Here is a 13891-nt window from a genome sequence, read left to right on the forward strand (position 1 = left end):
CCCGCAGGGTGACATTTCTCACCCTCTCCAGCTCCTCCTTTAGTTTCTTGTTCTCTTCCTTTAACACGCTTTTCTCCCGCTCATTCTTGTCGCTCATTTCCTGAAGCTCCTCCTCCTGCGCCCGAGCACTGCATTGGGAAGAAGGGAGACCAATATATACATATATTACTATAAATAATAATAATAATATAAATATATACAAACACACACACACACAAAGATAGGGGAGAGCGCACGAGACAAAAAAACAGTATGGGAAGAAATGAAAGAAAGAACAAAAGAAAATGACATTGACAAAAGTAAGAGTGAAGAAATCACAGAAACGGAACGAATGCAGGACACTGGAGGCAGAAATGTAGGTGCAAGTTACCTGAAGCTTCTCTTTCTCCCCAGGCTCTCCTGCATTCCCTCCATCTCCTGTCTGAGCGCTATCAGCTGGGCCTCCCTCTCCCCCAGCTCCCTGCGCAGTGACTTCGTCTCACTCACATACTCCGTCTCCCGCTGGCTCAGCTCCTGCCCCAGGCGGCTCAGCTCTGCCTCCAGGTGCAGGCTCCGCCTCTCAAGCTCCGCCCTCAGCTGGGTCATCTCAGAGGTGTGATGCGAGCCACTGACCACAGGGGTAGCGACACTGTGCTGTAACTATGAGAGACAGAGTGTGACCTTCCCACCACAGGGGGACAGACAGAAGGGAGCTATGAGTCTGTCCCTCCCCCCGCAGGGTGACAGTGAGACAGACAGAAGGGAGCTATGAGTCTGTCCCTCCCCCCGCAGGGTGACACAGTGACACAGACAGAAGGGAGCTATGAGTCTGTACCTCCCCCCGCAGGGTGACAGTGAGACAGACAGAAGGGAGCTATGAGTCTGTCCCTCCCCCCGCAGGGTGACAGTGAGACAGACAGAAGGGAGCTAGGAGTCTGTCCCTCTCCCCGCAGGGTGCCAGTGACAAACAGAAGGGAGCTATGAGGTCATCTGCCCATCCGCAGGGTGACACAGTGGCACTATCCCGGTCACCTTGACTCTCTCCAGCTCCTCCGCCGTCTGCGCCTCGCTCCTCTCTCTCAGCTTCTTCTGTCTCTCTACCTCCAAAAGTAGCTCCTCCACTTGTGACTCAGCCTGAGTGGGTTAGAGAGGAGCAAATTGTATACTAAATGTGCCCATAGTACTGCACCGCATGTACAGCATAAACTAACCCTGAGGCAGTCCTCATACCAAAAGTTTTAATTGACTGACCTCTTTCCTGCTGCTGTCTGCTCTGTGCAGCTCCTTCCTCAGGCTCCTGACTTTCTGAGCTGCGGCCTCTGCCTCCTCCTCCATGTCCCGCAGCCGACGGGAGAGGCGCCCAGCCTGGGCCCTCAGACCCTCACACTTCTCCTCAGCTCCGAGCAGCTCCTCCCGCTCCCCCCTCAGCTTCTCCAGTGCCCCCCGCAGCTGTTCCCCCTGCTCCCGTGCTCCAGCCAGCTCCTGCAGACACACAGCAAATCAGGTCGAAGCTTGAGGGAGAAAACATCACCAACGGATCTTACCAATTGGTCCGAACGTTATCGCCTACTACAGGGGAGGCCAACTCCAGTACTCAAACCACCAAAAGGAAAGGTTTTAAGGATATCCCTGCTTCAGCACAGGTGGCTCAATCAATGACTCCAGTCCTCAAGGGCCACAAACAGGTCTTTAAACCTGGATATCCCTAAAACCTTTCCTGTTGGCCACCCCTGGCCTACTGGGACGTTCCATTAAACAAACATACATACATACTGTGACAGAAACCAGGGGATGGTAATAAATTCCGTATATAGGGCTCCCAGGATACTAGACAGTTTCTATCCTGTTTGGCCTGGGAGTGCAGCCTTATAATACATACACTCCATCCCACAGTTTGGCAAGCGCTGGAACTGAGGGATGAGAGATCCAGACCAGAGTTTGTCTGCTGCCTGATTTCTGTCACCTGTCATGCTAATTAGGAATCAGGTATGAAAGACTGATTTCCTGTTTGCTTTGGTCTCCCCACAAGAGCCAGGAGGCTGGAAGGCTGCTGAACTACAGAGGGGAGAAGCCTCTTCCCCAAACAGGTTCAATCTTTCTGTTCATTTGTGTAAGACTGCAAAAGTACCGTGTTTTGATGTTGGAAGTGGAAAAGCCACGTCCAACCCTGAGTCAGGGATATCTAAGTTAAGTTATCGCTCAGGTGAGCAGCTTTTGTTTTGATCTGTTTTCTGTTGTATGCACTGTGGCAGTCTCAGTGCCTGGGACTGAATAAACCAGGCATAGCCTGTTTAAAGGAACAGTACGTGACGCCTCATCATTTAACCTACCCTAAAAGACCGTGTTCTAAACAGTCCCGGACAAACGACGGAGTCCCGGAGTAAGCCGTTTGTCACATATGGTGGAGAATGCGGGCAGAGCACTAGGGGGTCTGCGGGTTGAAGAACTTTGAAAGAAAAAAAAAAAAAAAGTTTTTTTCATCCTCTGCAAACAAGATGGAAGACGTGGTGGGTGCGCTGGTACGCAATGTCGCTGCCCAGAAAGACGCGAATGAAACCCAGCATCAGCTGTTAATAGCCCAGCAAGAAACTAATGCAAACCAGCAGCAGACGAATGCAGCCCAGCAACAGCTGCTAATAGCCCAGCAAGAGATTAATGCAAACCAGCAACAGGCGAATGCAAACCAGCAACAGGCGAATGCAAACCAGCAACAGACGAATGAAGCCCTGCAAAACGCGATTGCAAACCAGCAAGAGACAAACCGCTTGCTGAGAGAGGAGCAACAGCGGTTCGCTCAGGGCTTACAGCAGGAACTCGAGATCCTGAGGGGGACTATCAGTAACCTTCCACTGGCAGCGGCAGCCCCAGTTCCGAAAATGACCAGGGCAAGCCACTACCTTCAGAAGATGGGACCCTCGGATGATGTGGAAGCCTATCTTCTCACGTTTGAACGCACGGCACAGAGAGAGGGATGGCCAGAAGCTGAGTGGGCTGGTCTAATCGCACCCTTCCTAAGCGGCGAACCCCAGAAGGCTTACTTTGATCTAGAGCCAGCCGAAGCTAACGTCTATGCAAAATTGAAGTTCGAGATCCTCGCCCGCCTCGGCGTAACCACGGCTGTTCGCGCCCAAAGGTTTCACGCATGGTCCTTCACGATGGATAAAGCCACCCGAAGCCAGATGTATGACCTCATCCACCTCGCCCGGAAGTGGCTACAACCCGAGATCAACTCAGCCAGCCACATCGTGGAACGGTTGGTCATGGACCAGTTCTTGAGGAAACTTCCCTCTGCCTTACGCCGTTGGGTCAGTCGGAGTGACCCCCACAATGCGGATGAGCTTGTGGCCCTCGTAGAAAGGTACAATGCAGCAGAAGAGCACCCGCAACCCACAGTCGTGGAGCAACCCCACTACCCGAGGTTCCAGGACTCTTCCAGAGACGGTAAAAGGGTACCGGGGTTAAGGGGCGCTGAAGAGCGGCGACCACCTTCACGCAGCACCAGCAACAGTGGTTCGCACACTAAGGGCAATAGCCAACATGGGGAGCCGGGAAAAGGCTCTAAGTGGGTCACAGACTATGTACCTAAATGTGTAAATTGTCATGAGAGGGGCCACACAGCAAAAATCTGCCCACTAAATGATGAGCCCATGCAATGCAACAGCGTGGAACCTTATTCGCTGTTGTCCCAATGTATGGGCCCTAGCCCAGAGGACCCCTTGAATAACCATCTGTGGGCATTTGTAAAGGTTAATGGTAAGAGGGTTCGGGCACTTCTTGACTCTGGGAGCATGGTCACACTAGTGTCCGAATACCTCTTGCCCATTAAGAAGAAACAGGGAAACAGTTCACAAAGAGTGGCAATTTGTTGTATACATGGGGATAATCATGAATATTCCACTGTTGATGTTTTTTTTGAAACAGAGTTTGGTTCTTTAGATTTCAAGGTGGGTATTGTACCCAAACTGGCACATGATGTGTTAATAGGGACCGACTTTCCCCATTTTCTAAAAATGTGGTCCCCCGCTCAGAATAGCGCCCAGAGTTCAATAGCGGACCATAACGAAGTATTAGAAGAAACAAATCCTTTCCCTTTTTCAGAAATGGAGGTTGACGAGGGCCCAAATAAGAAGGGGGAAAAGGAGGAGTGCTGTAAAATTCCCTTCCCCATCACTACTTTGGTAGGGAATACCCCAAATCAAGATGTTGAGCAGACACTTACCACCCCAGAACCGGATAAGACCCTCGCTGACCTAGAGGTCAGTCCTGGGAGTTTTAAGAAGGCCCAGTGGGAAGACCCCACATTAGCGGTAGCAAGGGGAAATATACGGGACCAGAATAGTACTCCTGGCCAACCAGATAGGTCACTTGCTTACCCCTACTTCGAGGTAGAGAACGACCTAGTATATCGGGTTGATAAAAGGAAATCAGTTACAACTAAACAATTGTTGGTACCACGGACATTCCGTAACGTAGTATTACACCTCGCACATAGTCATCCATTGGGGGGACACCTAGGGGTGGAAAAGACAAAAGAAAAGGTTCTCCGAAGCTTCTATTGGCCTGGGGTTCTGGCAGAAATTACGAATTATTGTTCCTCATGCCCAGAATGTCAGATCACCGCCCCGTTCAAGGCGTACCGCAGCCCATTGGTACCCCTTCCCATAATAGAGGTACCATTTGACCGGATTGCTATGGATCTAGTAGGACCCCTAATAAAGTCTGCTAGGGGACATCAGCATATATTGGTAATATTAGATTATGCCACCCGATATCCGGAGGCAGTTCCCCTACGTAGCACCTCAGCTAAAAACATAGCAAAAGAGTTAGTAGTTCTGTTTTCCCGGGTCGGGATTCCTAAAGAGATTCTATCTGACCAGGGAACACCATTTATGTCCCAAGTAACAAAAGAGCTATGTAAACTCCTAAAAATCAAGCATCTCAGAACCTCAGTCTATCATCCACAAACAGATGGTTTAGTGGAAAGGTTCAATAAAACCTTAAAGAGCATGTTACGGCGGGCGGTTGATAAAGATGGGAAAAACTGGGATTGTTTGTTACCGTACCTGTTATTTGCCATTAGGGAAGTTCCCCAATCATCCACAGGCTTCTCCCCGTTTGAACTATTGTATGGCCGACACCCAAGGGGCTTACTGGATATAGCCAAAGAGACTTGGGAACACGAGGTTACCCCTTACAGAAGTGTAATAGAGCATGTTGCCCAGATGCAGGACCGCATTGCTGCAGTCCTACCCATAGTGAGGGAACACATGGAGAAAGCTCAAGAAGCACAGAGGAATACGTATAATAAGGGTGCTAGGGTCAGAATTTTTTTTCCAGGTGATAGGGTACTAGTTCTGGTTCCCACCGTGGAGAGTAAATTCCTTGCTAAATGGCATGGGCCATATGAGGTCTTGGAAAGAGTGGGAGAAGTAAATTATAAGGTAAGACAGCCAGGTAGGAGGAAACCTGAGCAAATTTACCATATAAACCTACTCAAGCCCTGGAAAGATAGAGAAGTCTTGTTAACCCTAGTACCCCCAGGTCCGTCAGAGAATCAAGAAACTGACCCAGAGGTTAGCATAGCTGAAACCCTGTCTGTTCATCAGAAACGAGAGGTTCAGAATTTAGTGAGAAGAAACAAAGAAATCTTCTCTATACGGCCAGGTAGAACTAGCGTAATTGAACATGACCTAGTCTCTGAACCGGGGGTCCGAGTTAACCTTAAACCGTACCGAATCCCAGAGGCCAAAAGAAAGGCTATAAGTTTAGAGGTTAAAAAAATGCTAAAACTAGGTGTAATTGAGGAATCCCAAAGTGGGTGGAACAGCCCTATAGTCTTAATCCCAAAGCCAGATGGTACAACAAGGTTTTGTAATGACTACCGGAAACTAAACGCGGTGTCAAAATTTGATACTTATCCTATGCCCAGGGTAGATGAACTTGTAGAGAGACTGGGCAAAGCCCGATATCTCACAACCCTAGACCTAACAAAAGGGTACTGGCAGGTTCCCCTCACAGAAAGGGCAAAAGAAAAGACAGCCTTCTCAACCCCAGACGGCCTCTTTCAGTATAAGGTGTTGCCTTTTGGCTTACATGGAGCTCCCGCCACATTCCAAAGAATGATGGATAAAATTTTAAAACCACATGCTCGGTATGCTGCCGCCTACCTGGATGATGTGGTAGTCCATAGTGAAGATTGGCAATCCCACCTTCCAAAGGTCCAAGCTGTGCTTGACGCAGTCCGGTCTGCTGGACTAACTGCTAACCCCGCTAAATGCACTATTGGTCTGGAGGAGGCCAAGTATCTGGGATATTCTATTGGCAGAGGTTTACTCAAACCCCAAACACTCAAAGTGGAGGCGATACAAAATTGGCCAAGACCAGTTACAAAAAAACAAGTAAGGACTTTTTTGGGGTTAATTGGGTACTATAGAAGGTTTATTCCCAATTTTGCAACTAAGGCAACCCCACTAACTGACCTCACAAAAGCAAGAGGACCGCTAATGGTAAAGTGGTCCCCCGAAACCGAACAGGCCTTTAGAAGCCTGAAAGAAGCTCTCTGTGCCCAACCAGTGTTGGTCACACCTGACTTCTCCAAAGAGTTCGTAGTCCAAACCGACGCATCTGAGGTTGGGCTGGGGGCTGTACTCTCCCAGGAGTCTCAAGGTGAGGAGCACCCCATCCTTTATTTAAGTAGGAAACTAAATCCCCAGGAGAAAAATTACTCCATAGTAGAGAAAGAGTGTCTCGCAATAAAGTGGGCTGTAGAGACGCTCAAATACTACCTGTTGGGGAGAAAATTCCGGTTGGTCACAGATCATGCACCCCTTACCTGGATGTGTCAAAACAGGGAAAAGAATGCTAGAGTGACCAGGTGGTTCCTAAGCCTACAACCCTTTAAATTTTCTGTGGAACACAGGTCAGGGCACAAACATGGCAATGCTGACGGGTTGTCAAGGATGCACTCCCTAATATCCATGGTCGCTCATCCCTCGAGGTCTGAGCTGGGGGGGAGGATATGTGACAGAAACCAGGGGATGGTAATAAATTCCGTATATAGGGCTCCCAGGATACTAGACAGTTTCTATCCTGTTTGGCCTGGGAGTGCAGCCTTATAATACATACACTCCATCCCACAGTTTGGCAAGCGCTGGAACTGAGGGATGAGAGATCCAGACCAGAGTTTGTCTGCTGCCTGATTTGTCACCTGTCATGCTAATTAGGAATCAGGTATGAAAGACTGATTTCCTGTTTGCTCTGGTCTCCCCACAAGAGCCAGGAGGCTGGAAGGCTGCTGAACTACAGAGGGGAGAAGCCTCTTCCCCAAACAGGTTCAATCTTTCTGTTCATTTGTGTAAGACTGCAAAAGTACCGTGTTTTGATGTTGGAAGTGGAAAAGCCACGTCCAACCCTGAGTCAGGGATATCTAAGTTAAGTTATCGCTCAGGTGAGCAGCTTTTGTTTTGATCTGTTTTCTGTTGTATGCACTGTGGCAGTCTCAGTGCCTGGGACTGAATAAACCAGGCATAGCCTGTTTAAAGGAACAGTACGTGACGCCTCATCATTTAACCTACCCTAAAAGACCGTGTTCTAAACAGTCCCGGACAAAAGACGGAGTCCCGGAGTAAGCCGTTTGTCACAATACATACATACACAATTTAAAAAAATAATACCATACATATTGAAAAAGTTATGGAAAATATTTGTTGGTGGAAATGCTAAAATCAAGGGAAAAAAATAGAAAAAAAGAATACACATTTATCAAAGATTCTATGAAAAATTTTACATTTTGAAAATGATGGGGGAAATGAAAAATCCAATTAAAAAATGGGACAATGTTTAGATTTATTACATGTACTAAATATGGAAAAAAAATAAAAATACACAATTTAAAAAAATAATACCATACATATTGAAAAAGTTATGGAAAATATTTGTTGGTGGAAATGCTATAATGAAGGGAAAAAAATAGAAAAAAAGAATACACATTTATCAAAGATTCTATGAAAAATTTTACATTTTGAAAATGATGGGGGAAATGAAAAATCCAATTAAAAAATGGGACAATGTTTAGATTTATTACATGTACTAAATATGGAAAAAAAATTGTATTGTGTATTTTCTGAAAATAATTGTAAAAATAAATAATTTCAAAATAATTTAGAAATTATAAAAAAGGCAAAAAAGTATAATCTAAAAAAATCAAAAGAAAAAAGCAACAATTTATTTTAATATAATTGTAATAATAATAATAATAATAATAATAATAAACAACAACATAAGCAACAACTAATATAGTTGTTTAAGCTCTGCCACTGACAGCCAATCAGAAGCAAGTGGCTGGGGTTTCCGGGCTGATGACTGGCCAGCCTCGTCTCTGCCGCCAGCCAATCAGATGCCGTGTTCTCCCAGGCTCCGCCCCTCACCTTGCTATATTCCTCCTTCTCCTGTTTGAGAGACCTGATCTGTCTCTCCATGGATCGGACGTTGGGTCCAGAGGTGGCTTCTTCCTGCTCCATGCGACTCTCTAAGAAAAAAAAAAAAAAAAGATATTATATATATTGTGACAGAAACCAGGGGTTGGTAATAAACTCCATATACAGGGCTCCCAGGATACTGAACAGTTTCTGTCCTGTCTAAGCTGAACAGGGCAGCCTCGTGGTACAGGCACTCCATTCCACAGTTTGTCTGCTGCCTGTTTTCTGTCACCTGTCATGCTGATTAGAGTTCAGGTATATAAGACCTGTTTCCTGTTTCCTCTGGGCCCCGCCCAAGAGCCTGGAAGGCTGCTGAACTGCAGAGGGGTGAGAAAGCCTCTTTCCCAAATCGCTTCATTCATTCTGTTAGTTTGTCTAAAGACTGCAAAGGTACTTATTTTGTTGGTGGAAGTGGACAAGCCACTTCCAACTCTGAGTCAGGGACATCTAAGTTTAAGTTATCGCTCAGACGAGCAGCTTTTTGTTTGGCTTTGTTTTCTGTTTAAACTGTGGCAGTCTCAGTACCTGGGACTGAATAAACCAGGCATAGCCTGTTTAAAGGAACAGTACGTGACGTCTCATCATTTAACCTACCCTAAAAGACCGTGTTCTAACAGTCCCGGACAGACGGCGGAGCCCCGGAGTAAGCCGTTTGTCACATATGGTGGAGAATGCGGGCAGAACACTAAAAGGTCTGGGGGTTAAAGAACTTTAAAGAAAAAAAAAAAAAAAAAAAAAAAAAAAAAGGGGGGTTTTCTCTCTCTCCAAACAAGATGGAAGACGTGGTGAGTGCGCTGGTACGCAATGTCGCTGTCCAGAGAGACGCGAATGAAGCCCTGCAACAGGCGAATGCAAACCAGCAAGAGACAAACCGCTTGCTGAAAGAGGAGCAACAGCGGTTCGCTCAGGGCTTACAGCAGGAACTCGAGATCCTGAGGGAGACTATCAGTAACCTTCCACTGGCAGCGGCAGCCCCAGTTCCGAAAATGACAAGGGCAAGCCACTACCTTCAGAAGATGGGACCCTCGGATGATGTGGAAGCCTATCTTCTCACGTTTGAACGCACGGCACAGAGAGAGGGATGGCCAGAAGCTGAGTGGGCTGGTCTAATCGCACCCTTCCTAAGCGGCGAACCCCAGAAGGCTTACTTTGATCTAGAGCCAGCCGAAGCTAACGTCTATGCAAAATTGAAGTTCGAGATCCTCGCCCGCCTCGGCGTAACCACGGCTGTTCGCGCCCAAAGGTTTCACGCATGGTCCTTCACGATGGATAAAGCCACCCGAAGCCAGATGTATGACCTCATCCACCTCGCCCGGAAGTGGCTACAACCCGAGATCAACTCAGCAAGCCACATCGTGGAACGGTTGGTCATGGACCAGTTCTTGAGGAAACTTCCCTCTGCCTTACGCCATTGGGTCAGTCGGAGTGACCCCCACAATGCGGATGAGCTTGTGGCCCTCGTAGAAAGGTACAATGCAGCAGGAGAGCACCCGCAACCCACAGTCGTGGAGCAACCCCACTACCCGAGGTTCCAGGACTCTTCCAGAGACGGTAAAAGGGTACCGGGGTTAAGGGGAGCTGAAGAGCGGCGACCACCTTCACGCAGCACCAGCAACAGTGGTTCGCACACTAAGGGCAATAGCCAACATGGGGAGCCGGGAAAAGGCTCTAAGTGGGACACAGACTATGTACCTAAATGTGTAAATTGTCATGAGAGGGGCCACACAGAAAAAATCTGCCCACTAAATGATGAGCCCATGCAATGCAACAGCGTGGAACCTTATTCACTGTTGTCCCAATGTATGGGCCCTAGCCCAGAGGACCCCTTGAATAACCATCTGTGGGCATTTGTAAAGGTTAATGGTAAGAGGGTTCGGGCACTTCTTGACTCTGGGAGTATGGTCACACTAGTGTCCGAATACCTATTGCCCATTAAGAAGAAACAGGTAAACAGTTCACAAAGAGTGGCAATTTGTTGTATACATGGGGATAATCATGAATATTCCACTGTTGATGTTTTTTTTGAAACAGAATTTGGTTCTTTAGATTTCAAGGTGGGTGTTGTACCCAAACTGGCACATGATGTGTTAATAGGGACCGACTTTCCCCATTTTCTAAAAATGTGGTCCCCAGCTCAGAATAGCGCCCAGAGTTCAATAGCAGACCATAACGAAGTGTTAGAAGAAACAAATCCTTTCCCTTTTTCAGAAATGGAGGTTGACGAGGGCCCAAATAAGAAAGGGGAAAAGGAGGAGTGCTGTGAAATTCCCTTCCCCATCACTACTTTGGTAGGGAATACCCCAAATCAAGATGTTGATCAGGCACTTACCACCCCAGTACAGGATAAGACCCTCGCTGACCTAGAGGTCAGTCCTGGGAGTTTTAAGAAGGCCCAGTGGGAGGACCCCACATTAGCGGTAGCAAGGGGAAATATACGGGACCAGAATAGTACTCATGGCCAACCAGATAGGTCACTTGCTTACCCCTACTTCGAGGTAGAGAACGACCTAGTATATCGGGTTGATAAAAGAAAATCAGTTACAACTAAACAATTGTTGGTACCACGGACATTCCGTAACGTAGTATTACACCTCGCACATAGTCATCCATTGGGGGGACACCTAGGGGTGGAAAAGACAAAAGAAAAGGTTCTCCGAAGCTTTTATTGGCCTGGGGTTCTGGCAGAAATTACAAACTATTGTTCCTCATGCCCAGAATGTCAGATCACCGCCCCGTTCAAAGCATACCGCAGCCCATTGGTACCCCTTCCCATAATAGAGGTACCATTTGACCGGATTGCTATGGATCTAGTAGGACCCCTAATAAAGTCTGCTAGGGGACATCAGCATATATTGGTAATATTAGATTATGCTACCCGATATCCGGAGGCAGTTCCCCTACGTAGCACCTCTGCTAAAAACATAGCAAAAGAGTTAGTACTTCTGTTTTCCCGGGTCGGAATTCCTAAAGAGATCTTATCTGACCAGGGAACACCATTTATGTCCCAAGTAACAAAAGAGCTATGTAAACTCCTAAAAATCAAGCATCTCAGAACCTCAGTCTATCATCCACAAACAGATGGTTTAGTGGAAAGGTTCAATAAAACCTTAAAGAGCATGTTACGCCGGGCGGTCGATAAGGATGGGAAAAACTGGGACTGTTTGTTACCATACCTGTTATTTGCCATTAGGGAAGTTCCCCAGTCATCCACAGGCTTCTCCCCGTTTGAACTATTGTATGGCCGACATCCAAGGGGCTTACTGGATATAGCCAAAGAAACTTGGGAACACGAGGTTACCCCTTACAGAAGTGTAATAGAGCATGTTGCCCAAATGCAGGACCGCATTGCTGCAGTCCTACCCATAGTGAGGGAACACATGGAGAAAGCTCAAGAAGCACAAAGGAATACGTATAATAAGGGTGCTAGGGTCAGAATTTTTTTTCCAGGTGATAGGGTACTAGTTCTGGTTCCCACCGTGGAGAGTAAATTCCTTGCTAAATGGCATGGGCCATATGAGGTCTTGGAAAGAGTGGGAGAAGTAAATTATAGGGTAAGGCAGCCAGGTAGGAGGAAACCTGAGCAAATTTACCATATAAACCTACTCAAGCCCTGGAAAGATAGAGAGGTCTTGTTAACCCTAGTACCCCCAGGTCCGTCAGAGAATCAAGAAACTGACCCAGAGGTTAGCATAGCTGAAACACTGTCCGTGCATCAGAAACGAGAGGTCCAGAGTTTAGTGAGAAGGAACAAAGAAATCTTCTCTACACAGCCAGGTAAAACTAACGTAATTAAACATGACATAGTCTCTGAACCGGGGGTCCGAGTTAACCTTAAACCGTACCGAATCCCAGAGGCCAAGAGAGAGGCTGTAAGTTTAGAGGTTAAAAAAATGCTAAAACTAGGCGTAATTGAGGAATCCCAAAGTGGGTGGAACAGCCCTATAGTTTTAGTCCCAAAGCCAGACGGTACAACAAGGTTTTGTAATGACTACCGGAAACTAAACGCGGTGTCAAAATTTGATACTTATCCTATGCCCAGGGTGGATGAACTTGTAGAGAGACTGGGCAAAGCCCGATATCTCACAACCCTAGATCTAACAAAAGGGTACTGGCAGGTTCCCCTCACAGAAAGGGCAAAAGAAAAAACAGCCTTCTCAACCCCAGACGGCCTCTTTCAATATAAGGTGCTGCCTTTTGGCTTACATGGAGCTCCCGCCACATTCCAAAGAATGATGGATAAAATTTTAAAACCACATGTTCGGTACGCTGCCGCCTACCTGGATGATGTGGTAATCCATAGTGAAGATTGGCAGTCCCACCTTCCAAAGGTCCAAGCTGTGCTCGACGCAGTTCGGTCTGCTGGACTAACTGCTAACCCTGCTAAATGCACTATTGGTCTGGAGGAGGCCAAGTATCTGGGGTATTCTATTGGTAGAGGGTTACTCAAACCACAAACACTCAAAGTAGAGGCGATACAAAATTGGCCAAGGCCAGTCACAAAAAAACAAGTAAGGACCTTTTTGGGGTTAATTGGCTACTATAGGAGGTTTATTCCCAATTTTGCAACTAAGGCAACCCCACTAACCGACCTCACAAAAGCAAGAGGACCGCTAATGGTAAAGTGGTCCCCCGAAGCCGAACAGGCCTTTAGAAGCCTGAAAGAAGCTCTCTGTGCCCAACCAGTGTTGGTCACACCTGACTTCTCCAAAGAGTTCGTAGTCCAAACCGACGCATCTGAGGTAGGGCTGGGGGCGGTACTCTCCCAGGAGTCTCAAGGGGAGGAGCACCCCATCCTTTATTTAAGTAGGAAACTAAATCCCCAGGAGAAAAATTACTCCATAGTCGAGAAAGAGTGTCTCGCAATAAAGTGGGCTGTAGAGACACTCAAGTATTATCTGTTGGGGAGAAAGTTCCGATTGGTCACAGATCATGCACCCCTTACCTGGATGTGTCAAAATAGGGAGAAGAACGCTAGGGTGACCAGGTGGTTCCTAAGCCTACAGCCCTTTAAATTTTCTGTGGAACACAGGTCGGGGCACAAACATGGCAATGCCGACGGGTTGTCAAGGATGCACTCCCTAATATCCATGGTCGCTCACCCCTCGAGGTCTGAGCTGGGGGGGAGGATATGTGACAGAAACCAGGGGTTGGTAATAAACTCCATATACAGGGCTCCCAGGATACTGAACAGTTTCTGTCCTGTCTAAGCTGAACAGGGCAGCCTCGTGGTACAGGCACTCCATTCCACAGTTTGTCTGCTGCCTGTTTTCTGTCACCTGTCATGCTGATTAGAGTTCAGGTATATAAGACCTGTTTCCTGTTTCCTCTGGGCCCCGCCCAAGAGCCTGGAAGGCTGCTGAACTGCAGAGGGGTGAGAAAGCCTCTTTCCCAAATCGCTTCATTCATTCTGTTAGTTTGTCTAAAGACTGCAAAGG

The 13891-nt window shown here is 47.3% G+C and overlaps 1 protein-coding gene across 1 annotated transcript in view; it reads right to left on the minus strand.

Annotated features, from left to right (window-relative positions):
* Nucleotides 1–13891, minus strand: part of CDC42BPG (CDC42 binding protein kinase gamma) — a 114967-nt gene that overhangs the window by 22250 nt on the left and 78826 nt on the right. Inside the window, exons 12-16 of the mRNA XM_075569886.1 lie at nucleotides 8406–8506; nucleotides 1231–1461; nucleotides 1012–1113; nucleotides 371–639; nucleotides 23–128 (exon numbers count right to left, since the gene is read on the minus strand). Of these exons, the coding sequence (XP_075426001.1) occupies nucleotides 23–128; nucleotides 371–639; nucleotides 1012–1113; nucleotides 1231–1461; nucleotides 8406–8506 (809 nt within the window). The remainder of the gene's footprint in view (nucleotides 1–22; nucleotides 129–370; nucleotides 640–1011; nucleotides 1114–1230; nucleotides 1462–8405; nucleotides 8507–13891) is intronic.

The sequence above is a fragment of the Ascaphus truei genome, chromosome 14 (genome assembly GCF_040206685.1).
Source record: "Ascaphus truei isolate aAscTru1 chromosome 14, aAscTru1.hap1, whole genome shotgun sequence".
NCBI lineage: Eukaryota > Metazoa > Chordata > Amphibia > Anura > Ascaphidae > Ascaphus > Ascaphus truei.